Source organism: Bos indicus, chromosome 7 (assembly GCF_029378745.1).
Source record: "Bos indicus isolate NIAB-ARS_2022 breed Sahiwal x Tharparkar chromosome 7, NIAB-ARS_B.indTharparkar_mat_pri_1.0, whole genome shotgun sequence".
NCBI classification, from domain to species: Eukaryota; Metazoa; Chordata; class Mammalia; order Artiodactyla; family Bovidae; genus Bos; species Bos indicus.
In genome coordinates this window covers 57,559,140-57,581,298 of record NC_091766.1, presented here as the reverse complement: position 1 = coordinate 57,581,298, position 22,159 = coordinate 57,559,140, and the positions used below count along the sequence as shown (strand labels likewise).

At 42.4% G+C, this 22,159-nt stretch overlaps 1 protein-coding gene across 10 annotated transcripts in view; it reads left to right on the top strand.

Annotated features, from left to right (window-relative positions):
- The window catches only part of PPP2R2B (protein phosphatase 2 regulatory subunit Bbeta), a 510,815-nt gene that overhangs the window by 416,946 nt on the left and 71,710 nt on the right, over positions 1-22,159 (top strand). For all 10 annotated transcript variants that reach the window (XM_070793763.1, XM_070793769.1, XM_070793762.1 and 7 more), the window contains one exon: positions 19,782-19,959. In XM_070793763.1, the coding sequence (XP_070649864.1) occupies positions 19,782-19,959 (178 nt within the window). The remainder of the gene's footprint in view (positions 1-19,781; positions 19,960-22,159) is intronic.

The following is a 22,159-nucleotide window of genomic DNA, read 5'->3' as shown; positions in this document are numbered from 1 at the left end:
AATTAAAAGACGCTTACTCCTTGGAAGGAAAGTTATGACCAACCTAGATAGCATATTCAAAAGCAGAGACATTACTTTGCCAACAAAGGTTCGTCTAGTCAAGGCTATGGTTTTTCCTGTGGTCATGTATGGATGTGAGAGTCGGACTGTGAAGAAGGCTGAGTGCCGAAGAATTGATGCTTTTGAACTGTGATGTTGGAGAAGACTCTTGAGAGTCCCTTGGACTGCAAGGGGATCCAACTAGTCCATTCTTAAGGAGATCGGCCCTGGGATTTCTTTGGAAGGAATGATGCTAAGGCTGAAGCTCCAGTACTTTAGCCACCTCATGTGAAGAGTTGACTCATTGGAAAAGACTCTGATGCTGGGAGGGATTGGGGGCAGGAGGAGAAGGGACGACAGAGGATGAGATGGCTGGATGGCATCACTGACTCAATGGACGTGAGTCTCAGTGAACTCCGGGAGTTGGTGATGGACAGGGAGGCCTGGCGTGCTGCGATTCATGGGGTTGCAGAGTCAGACATGACTGAGCAACTGATCTCTGATCTGATAAACCATGTTGATAACTATGTTTATCAGATTTTTCTGTTTCATTGTCCTTCAAAGCAGCTGCCATCTCTGTAACTGTTTTATTCTGTCATTTCCCTCCTAAGTTTGGTTAGATTGTTTCTTGCCTATATTCAGCATACTATGTAAAAAAGCATTTCAGTTTTTTCTCCTACCTTCACTCACTCTCTTCCCCCTCACATTTCACAGTCTGAAAACCACATTGCACTTAGTATGATACTTTTCAATTGTAGGTTAGATCATTCGTTACTGTTAAGAGCCTAAGATATTTTCCCTTATTGCCTAGAATGCACACCAAAGTCCTTCTCGGTACTCACAAGTCCCTGTAATTGATCCCTGCCTACAAATTATTTGAGTTTCTTGCGTTATTTGACCCTTTGTTTGTCTTCTCAATTTGTGAGGTGCTTTTGGAAAAAGATGATTCCAGAGGCGTAGGCTACCAATAGTGCCTTGCATCTAGTAAGTGCTCAACAAACATTGCTTCAAAATAGTCACGTTAATTCTTTCAAGTGTCAAAATATCTTACTATAAAGTTAGACCTTGACAAAGGAAAATGGAAGATCCCCAGGATAATCCAAGGAAGAGTCTGAAAAGTATCAAGATTTTTAGATTCCCTGAATCTAAAGTAGATTCTAAAGTAGATCTAAGGATCTAAAGTAGATCTAAAGAATCTAAAGTAGATCTAAGGTAGAAAAAGTATGAACTATGAATCCAGATTGTGTTTAATCCTGCCTCTGCTGATCCTGAGTGACCTCGTGACTTGCTATGTCATTTAACTTCACTGAGCCTCAGTTCTTTAACTCTTTGTAAAATATTGAGCAGATGATGAGGAATTTTTTGTGAAGTTTACCGGAAATAATGGTACACAGGAAATAGTAGAGATTTGAAAAAGGATCAGTCAGTAAAGGGGACAGTTTTGCACAGGCTAGATTCTAAAGTCATCCCATAAAAATATCTTTTAAAAATCCCTTAAATTACCCACATGGTATAGTGTACATAGTTTTTTATAAACTCTGTAAAAACTAATGTATGCATATATATGCATAATATATAAAGAATAATGCACAATCTAAAGTGAAAAGTGAACATGTTAGTCACTTGGTCATGTCCAGCTCTTAGTGATCCCATGGACTATAGCCTACCAGGCTCCTCTGGCCGTGGAATTTCCCAGGCAGAACACTAGAGTGGGGAGCCATTCCCTTCTCCAGGGGAATCTTCCTGTCCCAGGGATCAAACCCGGATCTCCCGCATTGCAGACAGATTCTTTACTGTCTGAGCCACCAGGGAAGTACAGGCTAAAGCTATAACTAAAATGTGGAAGGCCATTTATGAAAAATAGACTTCTTTAGACCTTAGTAACTCATTCAACACATCAAGGCGCTGGAAGATGAGATCCACAAAGACAATCTGAGCAGACCTACTGCCCACATCTCATACTTACTCGGGTGCCATTGAATGGAGTGCAGCTGCAGTAGTCAACATTATTTAAATGTGTTTCTTTCTTTTTTCTGACTTATGCTAAGCATATATGTTTGAATCTACCTATTAATGCATATGCGGTGCCATTCAGGATACAGTTATTTCTAGATGAAGGGCAAAATAAGTTCTTAGCAGAATGTGAGATAGGTGGAAGTCAGGGAGAGTAATTTGATGTTCAACCACAGTGACTTTTCAATGAAATGCATATTTGTCCTCGTTTCCCTCTGTATGATTAGTTTCCCCTTCCTTTTCACTGCGAGCCTCAGAGCTTTATGGCTTTTAAAGAGGTCCTCTGCTTTGCCTATTTGAGAAAATAATTCATATTTCTCCCTTCAGGAAGGGAAAAAAAATTAATGGAGCTTATAATCCTATGAGTCAGCCTCACATGCTGTAAGCTCCACCCCGTCACCCCATCGTTATATTGGCTTACATTTCACAAAACCAGGGGGCAAAGAAGAGGTCAACGATGATATGGAAATGGAGGACACCCTTGAAAACTTGAGGGGAGCAGAAAGGATGTAGAGTTCTAAAAGGACAAAGCACGGTGCTAGCGCACGTGGAGAGAAAATCCAAGCATTCATGTGCAGGATGTGGAAAGACAAAGTGAATGCGTGAAAAAGATCCCCGGGTCTTAGTGAATAATAACATAAAAGCGTCAGTTAAAACTAGACCGGGCATACGTCATCCAAAATAGTACATTGTTCCAGAAGAAGTAATTACCAAATCTTATTTGGTTCAGGATATACTCTTATTCTAATACAGTTTAATGATCTAATCTAAAAAGCTAATCATGTGATTGCTGTGTAAGATTGACAGACACATGGGGGAAATTATAAGAGGGAGTTGAAGCAATGTATTTATTGCTTGAAGCAGATTGAAAGGCAATCGTAGCAGCATTCCAAACAAAATACGATTTCTATCCAGGGAATAGTGACCAGTTGCGCTTTATTCTCTTTGAACAAGAGATTGCTAGAAGTCAGTCTGGATTATTAGCACTAGGAACTCAAGTTGGGAAATAATTCCAAGAAGCCTGTCAAAATTGTGCCAATTGGAAGAAGGAAGCTAGAATTTTGAACTCTTAAAAAAAAAAAAAGTTTCAGCACCTAAAAAAAAAAAAAATATATATATATATATATATATATATCAGAATTATTCTCCACTGGATTGTGTGCATACATGGCAGGGGGAATGAGAGTTCTGGAGCCATCTGGATTGAGGAAGACTTTGTAAGGGGGAGTAGGTGAAAGTGGGGTGAATAAGGGGAGCAGAGCATTGTAGGAAAAAGGTATGCAGGTGATTCTGAATGCAGGATGTTCAAGGGCAGGGGTGAGACCACTTGGAAGGTTCTGACTATATGTTTCATTCTTCCTACTATATTTTCTGCCCTGTCGGTTCCCTGCTCTCTTTTTTTCAGAAGTCACTGGCAACACTTATTTCCTTTTTTTTAATTGGAATATAATTTCTTTACAATGTTATGTTAGCTTCTGCTGTGCAATGAGGTGAATCAGCCATATGCATACTTACATTCCCTCCATCTTCAGACCCCTCTAGGTCATCACAGAGCGGGGAACTGAGCTTCCAGTGCTTATAGCAGCTACCCACTAGCTATCTATTTTACGCATGGTAGTGCACTATAGTAGCACTGTCTACTACAGTGTGGCGTAAGTCAGGGCTAGAGTGAAAGTGTGGTGGAGTCAGGGCTAGAGTGACTCACTGAAGGCCATGTTCAGACTGGTAAACAGACAGAGTTAACTTTTATTGGCAAAGAGAGAGAGGCAGGGCTGACACAAAGAGAGAAGCAGTTTAAGAAACCAGGACACCCCTACGAGAGACAGACACAGAGACAAAAAGACAGGTCAAGTTCCCCAGACCCCTAACAGCAGGCTAAGCCCCTGTTGCATTTCACACACTCCGTTTTCAGTCCTGATCAACTGCAAGGTTTTTCTGTCCCACAATACTCCTTTTTTGTTTTGTTTTTTAGTTTTTTTTTTTTTTTTTTTTAAGTAAATTTGACAAGGTTTCTGTTTCTTGGCATCTAAACAGTCCAGACTAGAACAGAACGCCTCGCAACCGCCTCCCAGCTTTCTTCTCTCTTCCCTCGCTCCCATCTCTGGAGGCTCGCCATCCTTTTTTCTTTAGTCCTGTGTGCAGCTGCTTTTCTCAGATACTCTTTTCTCTTCCTTGTCCCATCTCCTCTGTTCTTGGCCCATTCCTGCTCTGTCTCCTTGGAACTAGCAAACCTCCTTCTGAGTTCTCTCTTCCCCCACCCACTTCCTGTAACAATTTTATTTGCCAGGATCATTACCTTTCAAATTCAGCCCCACCTCTCTGAAACGGAGGATTTAAGGTCCTCCCACCCTCCAGCCAGACATCAGGACACTGCCATTGTCCTCTCCATATACCCAGTGTGCTCACCCATCTTCTAGCCCATCATCTGCATGATGCAGAAAAATCCCATTTTCCAGAATTCACCATTCATTAGACTCCTCCCACCACCTCCCACATTTACATAGGTACTCTTTCATATCCCTGTAATTCACTTTTAAGAAAAAGAGATAAATCCTAGGGATAGAATTGAGGTAATCACATTCAAAGTAGTAGAGAACATTTGACTTGACCTTAGCTTATTTGAAAGAAGATCTATGAATCTTAGTTGACACTGCAATATGGACTGTTACCAAGATAAATCAATTAAGTTGTTGAGGTAGAAAGCATATGTCTGGTCTAAAAGAACGCAGGTCCCTCTGTGTTCTGAACTCCGGTAGACTGTGTTCAGCATGGCAAAGCATCAGTAGGGGTGACGCAGGCATGACCACTGGTGGGTAATAAAGATTGGAGGCTAAGTCTTGGTGTCATTAAATAGACAGTGGGGTGCACTGAGGTCTGTGCTCAAATATCTGGAGAGCTTTTGCATAGAGGAAGAGGTAGACTGGCTGTCTGTCAACCCAGGGAACTAACAAGTGGACAGTTAAGGAAAGTGGATCTAAATTCAAAGCCATGCTCATTGGGAGCTGCTTACACTTTTTTAGGAGGAGTCCAGTGCAGGCTGAAGGATCCTGAGAATCCTCCCTGGCTGGACATTGGAGGCAAAGATCTCTCTTCTTTTTCTTTTCTATTACAAAACTAGTGCAGGATTATAGCGTCAACTCAAACAATCCTATACCTTGGGCCCACGTGTTAAGGTAACTCACATTACTAGTTTGGCGTGTATCCAGCCACACCATTTTCTGTATGTCCACACAAACATATATTATCAACCTTAATAGATGGATATGATTTTGTTTGTTTTTACAAATTCGAGATGATACTTATACACTCTGCTCAGTAATATAAACATCCCTCCTGGTCATTCATCTTCTGTGAAGTAGCTGTCAATATTCTAAAGCGTGGGTATACTATAACTAATTAAACCAGTCCCCTATTCACTGACAGTCACCTGTTTCCAGATTTTGTTACAATGTAATTATAACTAACAGAGCTGCAGTGAATGGTCTCAAGCATTTATCATCATAAACCAATGTCTAGTTTTTATAGGATAGTTTCCATTAAGGCAGGTTTTGCTAAGTTGAAAGATATGTGCATTGTTGCTGCTGCTGCTGCTAAGTCTCTTCAGTCGTGTCCGACTCTGTGACCCCATAGCCGGCAGCCCACCAGGCTTCCCCATCCCTGGGATTCTCCAGGCAAGAACACTGGAGTGGGTTGCCATTTCCTTCTCCGATGCATTATTGTATTTTAATAGCTACTTTTTCCTATTGCATTCATATTCCCACCAGCAAATGCCCATTTCCTCTTACTATCTCCAGGATAGATGTTATCAGTCATTTTGCATATCTCAGTAGGGACTCTACTGAGAAGGGAGTGTAGGATAGTGGCTCAGGATAAGGATGCTCTTGGTCAGAATACCCAAGTACCCATCTGAGCTCCAACAAGCACTAGTGTGTGACTTTAAGGTAAGACACATTATTGCTTTGTGTCTTAGTTACCCTTACTTGCAGAAAGAGATATAATATGAATCCCTACCTCAGAAAATTATCTTGAATATTAAATGAATTAATGGTTAGAAAAAAAATTTAGAACAGTAGCTGGCATAGAATAAAATTTTATAAGATTGAATGATTAATAAGATTGATCTTCTTTGTGTAAGATTAAAGATTTAAAAATCTTAACTTGCATCTTCTTGACTACTAATAATGTTGGGCATATTTTTATATATTTCTTGGTCATTTGCTTCTAGCTTTTTCTAAATTTTCTGTCCATATCCTTTGCCCATAATTTTTTCCTGAGTTGTCTTTTTATCAATTGAGGGAACATTTTCTATATATTATGAATAGTGACTCTTTTCTATCCTTTTTCCCTTCTATAAACTATTTTTATCCATTTATTAAAATCAGGATGTTTTAAGTTAATATTAAAAACCTCATATGGAACTATAAAAATAATTCTAAGCTCATATAATCTCATACTCCAACCACTGTTAAGAGTTCTTTGTATGGACTCTTCCATTTACCCCTCCAATTCATTGGCTCTTAGCCTTGGCTCTACATATTGATCACTTGTTGTTTAGTAGCTCAGTCATGTCCAACTCTTTGCAACCCCATGGACTGCAGCACGCCAGGGATCCATGTCCTTCACCATCTCCTGGAGCTTACTCAAACTTGTGTCCATTGAGTCAGTGATGTCATCCAGCCATCTCATCCTCTGTCGTCCCCTTCACCTCCTGCCTTCAATCTTTCCCAGCATCAGAGTCTTTTCCAATGGGTCAGTTCTTTGCCATCAGGTGGCCAAAGTATTGGAGCTACAGCCTCAGCATCAGTCCCTCCAATGAATATTCAGGATTGATTTCCTTTAGGATTGACTGGTTTGATCTCCTTGCCGTCCAAGGGACTCTCAAGAGTCTTCTCTAACACCACAGTTCAGAAGCATCAATTGTTCAGCACTCAGCTTTCTTTAATGGTCCAACACTCACATCCAAACACTACTGGAAAAAACCATAGCTTTGACTGTATGGACCTTTGTCAGCAAAGTAATGTCTCTGCTTTTTAATATGCTGTCTAGGTTTGTCATAGCTTTTCTTCTAAGGAGCAAATGTCTTTTCATTTCATGTCTGCAGTCACCGTCTGATTTTGGAGCCCAAGAAAATAGTCTGTCACTGTTTCCTTTGTTTCTCCATCTATTTGCCTTGACGTGATGGGACCAGAATTGATGCTTTTGAACTGTGGTATTACAGAAGACTCTTGAGAGTCCCTGCGAGGGGACTGCGAGGAGATCAAACCAGTCAATCCTAAAGGAAATAAATCCTGAATATTCATGGGAGGGACTGATGCTGAGATGGAAGCTCCAATACTTTGGCCACCTGATGTGAAGAACTGACTCATTGGAAAAGACCCTGATCCTGGGAAAAATGGAAGGCGGGAGGAGAAGGGCATGACAGAGGATGAGATGGCCAGATGGCATCACTGACTTGATGGACATGAGTTTGAGCAAGCTCCGGGAGTTGGTGATGGACAGGGAAGCCTGGCATGCTGCTGTCCATGGGGTAGTAGAGAGCTGGACACAACTGAGCATCTGAACTGAACTGATGGGACCAGAGGCCATGATCATTGTTTTTTGAATGTTGAGTTTTAAGCCAAGTTTTTCACTCTCCTTTTTCACCTTCAAGAGGCTCTTTAGTTCATCTTTGCTTTCTACCATAAGGGTAGTATCATCTGCATATCTGAGGTTATTGATATTTCTCCCAGCAATCTTGATTCCAGCCTGTAATTTCACATGATGTACTCCACATATAAGTTAAATAAGCAGAGTGACAATATACAACCTTATCATACTCCTTTCCCAATTTTGAACCAGTCCATTGTTGCGTGTCCAGTTCTAACTATTGCTTCTTGGCCTGCATACAGGTTTCTCAGGAGGCATGTCAGGTGGTCTGGTATTCCCAACTCTTTAATGAATTTTCAACATTTTGTTGTGATCCACACAAAGGCTTTAGAATAGTCAATGAAGCAGACGTAGATGTTTTTCTGGAATTCTCTTGCTTTTCCTATGATTCAACGGATGCTGGCAATTTGATCTCTGGTTCTTCTGCCTTTCCTAAATCCAGCTTGAACATCTGGAAGTTCTCGGTTCATGTACTGTTGAAGCCTAGCTTGAAGAATTTTGAGCATTACTTTGCTAGTATGTGAAATGAGTGCCATTGTGTGGTAATTTGAACATTCTTTGGCGTTGCCCTTCTTTAGGATTAGAATGAAAACTGACCTTTTCCAATCCTGTGGCCACTGCTGAGTTTTCTAAATTTGCTGGCATATTGAATGCAGCACTTTCACAGCATCATCTTTTAGGATTTGAAATAGCTCAGCTGGAATTCCATCACCTCCACTATCTTTGTTTGTAGTGATGCTTCCTAAGGCCCACTTGACTTCACACTCCAAGATGTCTGGTTCGAGGTGAGTGGTCACAGGGGCTTTCAAAAAGCTAGTACTTGGATTCCACCCTCCAGGCATTCTGACTTAACAACAGTCTTCCCACCACCACCACCCAGTGGAGGGCCCCAGGCATCAGTTTTTAATAAGAAGTCTCATTTGATTCTAATGTACACCCGGGGATGGGAACCAGACAATGCAATCCTGAAAAGTCACTTTGTTTCTGAATCAGAATATCACTGGTAACCACTACTGCCATCTGTTGGTGGGAGGCAGAACTGACAGTTTAGTTGCATGCATCTGATAGCTTTGTTTATACTTATGAAAGGCTGCTTTTCAGAGCTCTTAGAGATTCATCTTTGTATACACATACACCTTTTTCGTGTAATGACTTCTCAGGTAACTTCCAGCTCTAAGATTCTTAAAGTTTATATCAAATTTATACTTACCTTCTTCGATCTGAGTAAGCCACAGTAATAAATGACAGAATATAGTGTGACCCTCCTGAGGTCTTCTTGATCCTTGATTATCAAAGATTCAGTGATACGTATCCCAGTTGTTAATAGGAGAAAGTATATGGGAAGAGTTCAGAAATACTTCCATCAACAGCAGTTAAAAAAAAAAAAAAATTTCTGTGATTAATCCTAACCAAACTAACCAAAAATTAAACCACTGCCTCTTCTCATCCCATCCCCTTCCCCACCTATAAATGTTAACTGAAATTTTCCTCTCCTGTGATATTTTAAGATGTCTCCTTTTTTCCTGTGGAATTGCACAATGTGAAACATCAAGGGAAATAACAGGAAAGGCAATGCACAGGGAAGCACACTTTGAGAAACAGCAATGTTGGCAGAAAATGGAAGTGTCTGGGAGAAAAAAATTTAAGATAAAACTGGCAGAATTACAGGCTGCTGCATGGGCTGGTAATTAGATACTGAGTTTATCCTCTGAGCAAAAGATATTTTCCCTCTCTTTTTTTGTAGAGAGGCCAAAAGAAGTCAAAGACACTGCGAGCATGAAATTGTTAGTCTGCTATAAAAATCATCTTTGATGCATTGAGTTTAAAAAATATGTATTAATTCCCCAGGCATGTTTTATGAGTTGTGTGTTATTCTTGTAGTTGGCAATAAGGCATAAGCCTTTGAGAGATAGATCCTTCATATATATGTGTGTGTGTGTCTGTATGTATGTGTGTGTGTGTGTGTGTGTGTGTGTGTATATGTGTGTGTGTGTGTATATATATATATGGACTTTTTAAACCAGAACATATTTATGAACTGAAACTTTTTTCTGCTGATTGTGGAAGTTAATATTGAGTTTCTTTTATCCACCCTTGATTTAGACTCTTTCCAGAAATATTTTCTTAAAAACTGGATTTCTCAGTCTCAGAACTGTTAACATTTTGGTCCAGATAATTCTTTGCTGCTAGAAGCTGACCTGTACATTGTAGGACTTTTAGCATCATCCTTGGCCTCTACTCAATAGCATATGCCCCATTCTGACAATCAAAACTATCTCCAGACAGTGTCAGATGGCAATTTGGCCTCCAGTGAAGAACCATTTATATAGAGAATGCTTATGGCTCCGTTATTGGGGGGGGTGACCTGTCTCTTCTTCAAAACACAGTTCACCTAATTCCCCAATCTAAATTAGAGCCCCTGTTCCTTTTAATGAAAGAACATTTTTGCCTCTCTTGAAGCAATGCACATCTTTCTATAGCATCCTGGGCAGTTTGTGACAATGTGTCTACCTGAGACACTAACTCCTTTCTTCCCTATTAGACTTTAAGTGCCACAACCAACCTGCTTTTGTTCACCTGATACCCGTACCACACAAAGCAGTGATTGGCACTTAATAAATGTTTGTCAAATGAAAGAATATAATTCTCAGGTATTTAAGACCCTGAAGCACAAAGCCTGATTTGCTCCAAAGGGGTTTTTCCTCTCAGGCTTATTTCAATCCATATGACAAAGCCAGTAAAAGAAGAACTCAGGGACATATTGAGGCTGTTGAAGGGTGTGATCTGAGAAATCTAAAAATTATATTATTTGGATAGGATTCCCTGGGGGTTTGGCGGGGTGGTGTTGAGTGGCAGCTTCATTCTGGAAACAACAGCTCTGATATGTCGTTATAAACCAGAGCCAACCTCTCACTTCTGCTTTATGAACTCCATCCACCATTGATCCATGGAGGAAACAGGTTTTTCTATTTTTTTTTTTAACCAGGGTGAGGCTTAATGCTCCATTAATTCTCTGAGAGAAAATGTCCCAGGACCCAGAGAGATGTTCCTAGGGAGGGTGGACCTTGCTACATACAGACTGCACAACAGGCCTTTAAATGCTTCTTTTCATGTTCTTTAAAAAATGGAATTAAGATGCATATTTTTTAAGATGAAAAATGACTGGCATTCTTCCCACTGAAAATGGGAAGTAATTTAATTTGTGAGTGGTTTATTTTATTTGACAGTCTTTGTACGTACTCGATTTGGTTTGTTACACCAAATTACCCTTTGATAATGGGTACACAGAATGCCAGACTCTGCCTCCCAGGTTGGTTTGATAATTGGATGAACAACCATATTGTTCAAGGTTTTCATGACAATGTGGACAGAAGCTATTAGGAAAACTCCTAACCAGAAAAGCCTTCCGCTTTTTTTTTCCACCAACAAAGTTAATTGCTACCCAGTGACCAGTTATCCCACTAGCCACTTCTCCTGAGCCACGCTGAGTTCTCTAATCATGACTGAATTCCCTGGGTGGATAAAAGGGATGTCTACACTCTGAAGCCAATAGAAGAAGTCAGAAAATCTTCCCTAGGCAATCTCTCAGGATGGACCATTTTTTTTATACAACTGGAAGTTCATGGGAAGGATTCTAGTAATAACGATCATAGTGGCTGTAGCCAGACTGCCAACAAGGGTAATGCCACCCCCTAGTATTTGTATGACCTTGAGCAAGTTTCACCACTTCCTTTGCTTCAAGATCCATACCTGTAAAGTGGGATGAATATTAGTACTTACCTCTTAAGATCACAGTAAGGATTCAATAACATAGTGTGCATAAAGTGCTTAGCACAGTTTGGCGAAAAGTAAGCTCTCCAGAAATGTCTCTTTGGTAGATGGTATGTATCAGGCCCTGGGCTAAGTTTTCTTGGCAAAGCTATAGAGGAATGCTGTCTGTAACATTATGGAAGAGAGCCTTGACATGGGGAAAGGTGAAGTAAGAAGCCCAGGGCCACGGGGCTGGTAAATAGCCCAACCAGGATTCAAGGCCAGGTCGACCTGACTCTGAAAACTCTCTAACACCATATAACTTCAAATTTTGTGCTTCTGTACCACCTCGAAGAATTTTGAATAACCACATACCTTCTTGAGCATCTTTCAGTAGGCAGCTAAGCACTTCCATCATAATGTTAAATACGTAACAGAGGATGTGGCTTCAGAAGTATTTTGAACATAGGCAGTTTAAAATAAAACTGTTATATCACCTTTTTAATGTGTGAAATTTAAACATCATTGTATCTAGATACCCATCAATATCCATTAAAAGAATAAGGAATAAAGTTCTTTAAAAGTCATAACTTTACATTGTTCCTTTTTCTTCTTTAATTTTGTGTTTTCACTGCAACTTCCTCCAAATAAATGTTGAAAACTCTTTTTGATCATTTCTGTAACAAAAATAGGTTTTTCCCTCCCCCTGAATGTATAACTATAAGGCTTTGAAGTTCTCTTCTGGATTTAATTATCTCTAAAATTATTAATGAGACACAATTGACCAAAACAGCACAAAACACAATTCTGATTTTATTAGAATTTCATATTATAAGTTTTGAGATTTTAATTTTATTATAATCATTTTTTAATAAATCTTGTTAGAAATTCATATGATAATGAGCTGGATGATGGGATCATTTGTGGGGCTTTGATTAAAGATGTCATCTGTCCCTCCCTGAAGTGTTTTATACCATGGATAACACATCCTGGTAAGATTCAGGATGGGGAAGGTTTATCTTTCTTTTCCAAAGATGAGAATGAGAACCTCGACTGTGGTTATATCCTGACATAATTTGATTTTAGGAAGGAAAGTATATTGTTTGTTGTCGTTCAGTTGCTAAGTTGTATCTGACTCTTTTTGACCCCATGGCCCGTAGCCCACCAGGTTCCTGTCCATGGGGATTTCCAGGCAAGAATACTGGAGTGGGTCGCCATTTCCTTTTCCAGGGGATCTTCCTGGCCCAGGGACTGAACCCAGGTCTCCTGCATTGGTAGTCGGATTCTTCACCACTAAGTCATGGTTTCCTTTAGAACTATTTCATAAAGTTCTCAGGAAGTCATCACATTCTCCTGTTTGAAGACAGCTCCTCTGCACTGCTTAGCTGGGTAGCTTTGAACCAGGGATATTTATAGCAGGACCCAATGGCTCTCCCATCTTCAAGATGACTCACTCCCTCTTCCTTGACTATGAAGTCTGAGTGCTTTTTAACTGTTGGCTTTATCCCAAACTTACAGTAATTGTCTTTGGAGAATCACAGAAGATACTTCTTGAAGGAAGTCCAGGAACGGCATGATGGCAAACGTGAAGTGAGGCTGAAATCTGGAACTTTCTACCCTTTCCTCCAGCTTTACCATTTATTGCTTCTAGATGGAATAGTGTAGTCAGCCCAGATGCCACGAGTCCTTAAACCTGTGGTCCCAGAGCACCGGGGTCAGGGCTCCCTGCACCAAGGAAAAGGTAGCCAGCTCCCATCTCTTGCTTGTCTAGATCAAACAAACATGGTTTTAGCTTCCCAAAAGAGCTGGTTATGAAAAGAAGGAGTGGGTAGGGGGTTGTGTATTCTCTGCCCCCACTAAGCTTCATAAGAATACTCTGTGATGACTGTCCAGCATATAGTAAATGGTTAATAAATGTTTTGGGAAGGTTTTATCTGGGGCCAGCATGTGGTCATGACATTGCTATGTGAACTTCCTAACTGATGACACAGAGCCCCCCCTACCCCCTGGCCTGAATATATCCTATCTTTCTCAATATAATCTCAGTTAATGGGGAGGGTGGGAAGCATCTGTTAAATATTGACAAGGAAATACAAGCAAACATGGATGTAAGTTGGTAGCAATTTTTTCAAAAGGCCCAGTCATGTCAATTATGTTGATTGTACTTAGTATCCAAGGGTATTCACATTTGTCTGCTGAACTCAGTCAGATTCAACCCAGAGTTACTGAACAGCTGGAATCCGTGCACATCCTTGAATCAATGGACTCCTCTCTCTCTCCCTTCTCCATGGCTCCAACTTTTCTTCTGTTCTTAAGCTCCTCTCCAGCCGTCTCTTCTCTCTCAGGCTCTTGCCTTGAATCTTTCAACTTATGGAGGCTCTGGAGGTTGCCATGGTGAGCACAGCTGTGGTTTTTTTCTCTGTCAAGAGCCCTCACCTCTAGCCCCTCCCCGACTGTGCATTTTCACAGATGTCAAGTAAAGTGCGGGGCCTCGGGGGCTTCCAGGACTCTGTTCCCCTTTTGCCATGTGTCTCCGAAGGGGCCTTTGTGACCTGCTGACACCCACTTAGGTGCCACAGAAGACTGTGATGCATCACCACCATGGTCACCGAATAAACCAAATGACAGTGACATTCATTTTGTTAGTAAATGGATTTTGAGAGGTGAAAGACGGTCTTGTGTTTCCCAAGAGCAGAGGCAGGAAAGATAATGAGAAAGAGGTGAAGGGAGGAAGACTGAAGATGGGTAGAGAGAAACAGAATGTGGGGAGAAAGAAGGGAGAGAGAGCAACGAGGAAGGGATTTCTTAACAGGAAGGGGTCAATATTGGGCAGCTAGTGATCTTCCTATCCCCACAATCACACCTGTGACCCAGCCCTGACTTCTGATCTTCCATCTCCTGCCACTGTCCTTCCCTGCTCACTCCTCTCCAGCCACAGAGGCCCTTCCCTGTTCCTTCTATCCTCTAAGCGCTTTCCAACCTCAGGGCCTTTACACTTGCTGTTTGCTCTGCCTGGAGTGCTCTTCTCTAGGGCGCCGCGTGGCTGCTGACCTCCCTACATTCGGCTCTCAGCTCAAATAGCCGCCCCCAAGGGAGGCCTTCCATCCCCACTCCACTCTCATCAGTTCTCCATCCCCTCACCAAGCTCAGGTTTCTCTTCATGTCTGATGTGGAGGAAGACTTTATTTTGCATTTTGAATGAAGACAAAAGCACTTCCCCCTCCTATGCCCAGAAACCCACGGGATCACACTCTTCACCTCGTACTTTCCTCCCTCCCGTCTGCACCCTGCACATGCTGGTCTCTCCAACTGAAGCACTGCTCCCTCTCCTCCCCGTCCCCCACTTTCACCTGGTGGATTCCCACAAACCCATCACCTCCCACTCACTCAGCAGTCATCTCCTTTCTGAGGTCTCCCTTGAGCTCCCCAAGCAGATTCAAGCCCATTTAGCTGACACTGCCCTGGGCAGTGCCTGCTGACCTCCATTCCAGTCCAGACGCCCTACACTGAAATGTCCGTGTACTCACTTGTCTCTCCCACACACCCAATCATGCCCCTCCAGGCCCAGAGGACAGAGCGGCCAAGGACTTAGACTCCAGAGTCAAGGAGTTCCAGGCCTGAGTATGAGCTGTGTGACAATACAAATTACTTAAACTCTCTGGTCATTGCCTCATCTGTGCAGCAGAGATCATATTCACTGAGCTAAATCATAGGCTACTGATGAGGGTTCGCTAATGAACTGCTTAAGAGCAGTAAGCTAGGTCAGAGGATGGTGAGTGGAGGGTGTGCCATGTGAGTTGGGGTAGGGGTAGGGACACAGAAGACCTATCTCAAGGGGTGATCATTGAACAGAGCCCTGAGTGATGTGGGGAAAGGAGCCCCAGGGCACTCTGGGGTTCTCCACATCCCACTAACATCCCAGCTGACATAGATGTCTATAAGCCTTGTGGCAGGCTAGACTCTGAGGCTACTCTCTTGGTCTGTGAAACTTTATTTGGTGGATACTCTAACACAGTACCAGTTGTCTTGACAACCAGGCTGGGTTGTTTATGCTTTGCAATCATGCTCAGGGCAATGAGCTGAAACTGAATCAGAGTCAGGGAGGAGTATGGGGTGCCTAGGGAGGGACAAGGATTCCAGCAGCACAGTCCTTGGCCGCCTGCGGCCTCCAAGGGCCAAGGCTGGCCCCGTTCTCATTCGCAAGCCTACTGAAGCACCAGCCTTGTCTCGGGGGGTCTCTCCCCATGGCCACTGCCGAGATAGTGCAGAAAAGAGGGTGTGAACCACCAGTTGAAGGTCCTGGCTTGATCCTGGAGTTTGTCGGGTCCTGTGGAGAATAGCTCAGGCACCTGGTATCGGGACAGAGGAAGCAATCGGATGAGTGGCAGAAAGCCGGGCTGTGCTGGCAACCCCCACCGGGCCACCGTGGACATGGCACGTCACCTCGGGGGTTCCTGACTTCCTCATCTGCAGAATTCAGGAACTGTCTGTGGTGGTTGGTCTCACACTTTCCTTATCCATAATTACTTAAGCAAGATGTGAGGATCCTAACATTTTACCAAGAATGATGAAGGTCGTAAGGCCTAGACACCACAGCCTCCCACTGTGCCCCCCAACACACACATATACATGTGACAGCCTTGAAAGAGACTCCAGGGGTCCTTCCAAGATTCAGTGTTTCATGAGTCAGTGTCACATCCATATGGCACAGAGTCCTTCCATACTGTTAGCCTGAACCACATGAAATTACTGAGATGTGACGATTTTTGACTTGCAGAAGTGGCATCTTCGTATTTCTTCCCAAGCATTTCTTTTGCAGCAGTGGTTCTCTGGACTCACTCAGGAACTACATTGTTCCAGTTCAGCTCCACTCCTTCCTCTCTCTGTGTGACGTCAGACAGGATTTTCACCTACCCCATAAAATGGCAAACAAGGAATCTTCCTCGTGAGGTCGGCTACTGAGAGGGCTGAAGGGCAGGGGTGCTCTAACTCAGTCACTGCCAGTACAGGAAGCCCTCCCTGATCTTACAGGGAAGACCCAAATGATTGCCCATGGGCTGAACTCAGGGAACCGTATCCCACTCTTCTCCCCTCCTGGCCCCAGAAAGAGCATGTGTCCAGAGCAGATAGGAAACACAGTCCCAACGGGGTTTCCTAACTGGTCATCCTGTCCAGTTGGTAAGCTTGAACCACCTTACCTCCTCCTTCCTCCTTTGACATGGTGCCCCTAGGCAGTGGACAGCCTTGACCTGGGCGTGGGGAGGGTGCTGGAATATCACGAGTGATGTTTGTCGCCTGGCTTATCTGGGCAGAGCGTTAGCGCTCCCTCCCCCAGATACCTACCCAGAGCTTCCCCATTAGTGCTACATCATGGAGTATGTCAGCCTGAATTAGCAGGCAGGCCTGTCACATGAAGCTGAAGCTCTGAGCTGGCAGCTCCCACTTGGTAATGCCTCTTGATCCTAGCTGTCATGTTCCCTCCCCGCGTCGCCACAGCCACAGGAAGCCTGTGCAGACAGTGAGGGTAATGAAGGAGGCCCAGGGAAGAGTTTAGGCAGAGCCCCTGGAAGTCCTCACAGATTCCATTGCTTCCCTGGCCCTGGGGAACTTGCTTTCAGTGCCACTACCTCGGGGAGGTGAGTGGGAGTAGGGGAGTACAGAGCTCAAAAGCTCTGGGTAGGGAATTCCTCTGTGACAAACCTCAAAGCAGAGCATGTATCTATGAAAGCATGTGGAGTAGACACCCTATTCAAATGCCATGAACACCTCCAACCCCAAACTGAGATTTCTAGAGGCAGCTTAACTGCAGAATTCTACCACTACCATTGTTACTACCCATAATTCTATCAATTCCATGAATTCTATGGGCCCTGTACTCATGTCCCTTACAGAGCAGTTATCACTTCCTATCATGTATAGTATCTGAGTGTGGTGTGATACAGTGGGAAAAGCAGTAGCTTTGCAGTCAGATAGACTCTAATCATCTTCAGACTCTGCCTCCTACAGCTGGGCGATTCTGGGCCACTGACTTAGCTTCTCTGAGCCTGAGTTTTCTCTTTATCATAGTACTTTGTACTACTGCTCTCTGTCTCACAGAGTTGTCAAAAGAATCTCCTAGGTAGGTGTGAAGGATGATTGACACAATCAGTGCCCAATAAATATTGTCTATTTATTGGGAAAGTTTATTTTGTTTGTTGACTTACTGGGAAATTTTGTTTATTTATTGGGAGAGTTTCTAAGGCACTTTTCTTACCCATTACAAAGCCTTAACTCAGACATACCTTTAACTGGTGTTCAGTAGTATCAATATATCACCTTCCTTTTCAAAGTTCTACTTCATTCATCCTCTATAATTTGTTCTCCCCACTACATCAGGAATGATCTCACTGAAACTTGGATCCTTATCATATCAAAATCATTGAAAAATCTTTTGATTTCTTCCCATATCTCTTGGGCTGGTGGGCTACAGTCCATGGGATCACAAAGAGTTGGACACGACTGACTAACACTTTCACTTTTCACTTTCATTTCTCTTAGGGTGGTGGCAAAAATCTCTTTTGGGGCCTGCCTCTTACCGACCCTGTCACTTCATCTCCCACCGTGGTTCTCATCACTCTCTGTCTCAACTACACTGACTAATTGATATTTAATTCTTGCGTTACCCTCACCATAGGACTTCTGCACGTGCTCTTTCCGCTGACTGGAGCATTCTTCCTTCCCCTCCTGGCCTAGTAAATCTCTTCTCATCCTTTAAGTCATCCAATTCATACTTCCTCAGCAAAACCTCTCCAGACCTCCATGACCACGTTAAATCCTTCTTTGTGCTATTTCCTCTCCTTCTGGGTGCTTACTACATTTTATTATGGGATGATTTCGTACCTGCCTTCACCACCTGGGCCAGCCAGATGAAGGCAGGTGTCTGGTTTGGCTCCCCAGTTGAATGTCCCCCCCGCCCCTCTACACCAGGACCTTGTACAGAGCTCAAGAAAATGTTGTTGAAAGGGTGAATAGGAGGTTGAACTGAAGGGCAAATCATCTCAACAGATCCCAACCACCCTTCATGATAAGTAGGGCATAGTGGATATTTCAGATCGTATAACCAGAGCCCAGAAGGGGCAAGATAATTGCGCAAGATCACACAGCCTGTCAGTGGGGGGCGAATCTGTGGTCAGAACCAGCTGTCTTAGTTTTTACCTTCCCTGGGCCTCTGCTAAAGAACCATCATCCACAACAAGGTAAAGGGCTTGTGAAGACTTTGCCTTCCATCCCACTCCTGGCTTTTAGAGGATCCCTGGTTCTTCCTACATCCACATCTCAAGCTTCTCTGATTTCCAGGATATCCAGTGCCACATTTGTATAGGATTCTATGTTTCTTCTCAGTTCTTCATTCAACTTTTTTTTTTTTTAAGATTTTTGTGATGTGGACCATTTTTAAAGTCTTTTTTGAATTTGTTACAATATTGCCTCTGTTTTATGTTTTGGTTTTTTGGGGTCACGAGGCATGTGAAATCTTAGCCCCCCCAACCAGGGATCGAACCTGTACCCCCTGCATTAGAAGGTGAAGTCTTAAACACTGTACCACCAGGAAAGGCCCTTGTATGCAAAACTATTTAACTGTCTGATTCTTTGACCCATAAGGAGATAACAATTGTTCACTATTCTCATTTATTCAACAAATACTAAGTATCCTTTATATATCAGTAAGATGACCATATAATTTATTGTCCAAATGAGGACAGTTTTGACATGACAGTGTACACTGCCTTGTTGATATACAGGTTAAACCAAGATCTTCCCAGATAAAACAATGGGTTCCCTATATTTTAATGACTGATTTTGGGCTACTAGAATTGGGTGATTATATGCTTTCCCAAAATTCTTTTAAAAAGATTAAAGATAGAACTAGGACGAGGCCTAGGCTCCCAAAGCCATGAAGACTAAATTTTAATCTCAGTTAAACTAGACATTTCTAAAAATTTCTACAACTTCCTTTTAAAAATAGATTTCATGTTTTAAAAAACAAACAATCTGAAACAACATCTCTGGCAGCTGTTCCCCTGAGAGGAGGCCACTTGAAAAAAATCTTAGAGTCTATAAAGGATGAAATTGCCCATCAGGGCTAAGGGATGGTGACATTTTTAAAAAAGAATGAAACTAAAAGGCACCAAAGGGAATAGAAACAGCATGTAATTGATCAGTCTCTCTCTAGCTTAGATCTCCTTTGATGTGATGTGGTTGTGATTTTGTGTGTGATAATGAAGGATATAAACACACACACTCTTTCCTAATGAAGAGCTGTGGTTCTGAAGCAATTTGTTTCTCTTGCATCCCAGGTACCTGTCCTGAGACCCATGGACCTGATGGTGGAGGCCACCCCGCGAAGAGTATTTGCCAACGCGCACACATATCATATCAACTCTATATCAGTCAACAGCGACTATGAAACCTACATGTCAGCTGATGACCTGAGAATTAACCTATGGAACTTTGAAATAACCAATCAGAGTTTTAGTATCCTTTCTTTGGGGCCAATAACCAGTTGGCTTGAATCAAGACTATTCAGGTATGAGCAAGCTTGGGAGGAAATGGAATAGAAAGGGGCAATCCCTATCGAAGACTTAGCACTTGTGGAGAACTCTTCCCTTTTAAATTATATTGGCATCTGTGACACTCTCATCCAAAGTTAGGGAGGTATTGAATTGCAAGTAGTGAACCAGGACTACCTTTGGGTTAGAACACTGAATCACTTCCTTTATGCCGAAGCATTTGTGTGTCATGAATTAGAACTTTATCAGCTATAAGGCCAGACCCTAGAGTTCAGTGTAAGGCTCCTTCCTCTTGTTGATGGATTCACAAATGGCCTGTATCTACATTATGGACCACAGTTACACAGGAGATGGTTTTCATTGTATTATAATAATGAAAGTAATAGTGGATTTGTTGAATTCCAGGCACTGCGCTGAGAACCTAACATATTGAATCTCATTTTGAAAAGTGCACATATCATAATTGTCCAGCTTGATGAATTTTCACAGGCAGAGGACTCCTGTATAAGTAACAGCTAAATCAGAAAATCAAACTTTATTAGCAATGCTCATGTCCCCATCATACTTCTTCAGTCTCTTCCTGCCAAAAGTATATTTCATATAACAACCCCATGTTGAAATTATTATTATCTTCTGTTTAGGTCAAATTGAGAGAAATCAAGACAACTGCTGAATGAGTAGATGACCCAGCATTCTCATCCTACTATGTTGACCCTATATTTAATATTAAAATCAGTCATTTATTCAGCACCTATCATGTGGTCCATCCCACCACAGACTTGACTCTTCACTTGAATTCCCAATCTTAATGATTTCACCACCCAGGCAGCTGAGTAACTGACGTAAGAGTCAATATTGATCCTTTCTCCCAGTTACCAGCCTGTTCACCCCCCACCCCAATTTGTCCGTGAGCCCTGCCTTTGCTTCCTCTAAAATGTATCTCAAATCAACTCATCTCTCTCCATCTCCACTCCTGCCAGCCCACACTAGTACCAGCCATGGTTCTTTCACCTTTGTGACTGCAATAATCTGCTCTCTGGTTTCTGTTCCTTCTCGCTGTCCTACATGATACATGCCCCACATAATAGAGTGGGCCTTTCAACATGTAATTCATATATCATTCCTCCCAGGACTAAACCACACTGGTAGTTTCCTTTTGAACTTAGCAAAAGGTCCAAGTTCTTAATCTTGGACTGTAAGATTTCACATGATCATGTCCCTGCCTCCCTCTTGCTATCCTGTCATACCACTGTCCTCTAGGTCACTGTTCTTCAGCCACCTAACCTCCTATCTGTTCCTCGGTAATGCTTGTTCTTCCTTCCATTCTCTGCATTTGTTGTTCCCTCTTCCTGGAATACTTTGCCCCTAGAGTCCACAGGGCTGACTTTTTACATTTCATCATATAGACTTCAATCTCCTGTCACCTCCTCACAGGCACTTCCACTAACTCCCAAGTAACCCCCAATAACCTTCCATCCCCATTAACTTCATAACAAGGGTCACTATTTGTAATTGTTTGTTTTTTTTTTTTTAATTTGTGTATTTCGGGTTTCCCTGTCTTTGAATGTGAATTTTATAAGAGAAGGAACTTTGTATGATCCATTCCTGTATCCCAGTACCTAGAATATTCTGACATATAGAAAGTACCATTGGATTGGGCATGTCAAGTTTGAAATACTAGTAGGTCACTAAAGTGGAGATGATCCATTAGATAATTGATAATGAAATAGAATCTGGCAATTTCACCATAAGAGTGTATTAATTATAGTAAAGCTCTGAATGTTCTGATATGAAATAGAGTCCATAATGGCTCAAGCATATGAAAGATTATTTCTCTTGTACAGTCTGATATTGCTGATCTCCATCAGCAAGCAGCCTCCCTCAATCAGTGATTCAGAGATTCAGGTTCTTTCCATCTTGTGGTTCCCCAGTGTCACCATGCCTTATCTGCATCTGTACAGCAAAAGAGGAAGATGGTGTAGGACCACACAAAGGAGACTCCTATGAGCCAGGTTCTAAGTTAGCATGCATCCCATTAGCTAGAACTCAATCACATGAGCACCTCTAACTGTGAGGCAGGCTGGGAAATGTGGTATAGCTGTTGCACATAAATAAAAAGACCTGGTTTAAGTGCTCAGTCACCAGGTCACCACCACAGAAGGGTC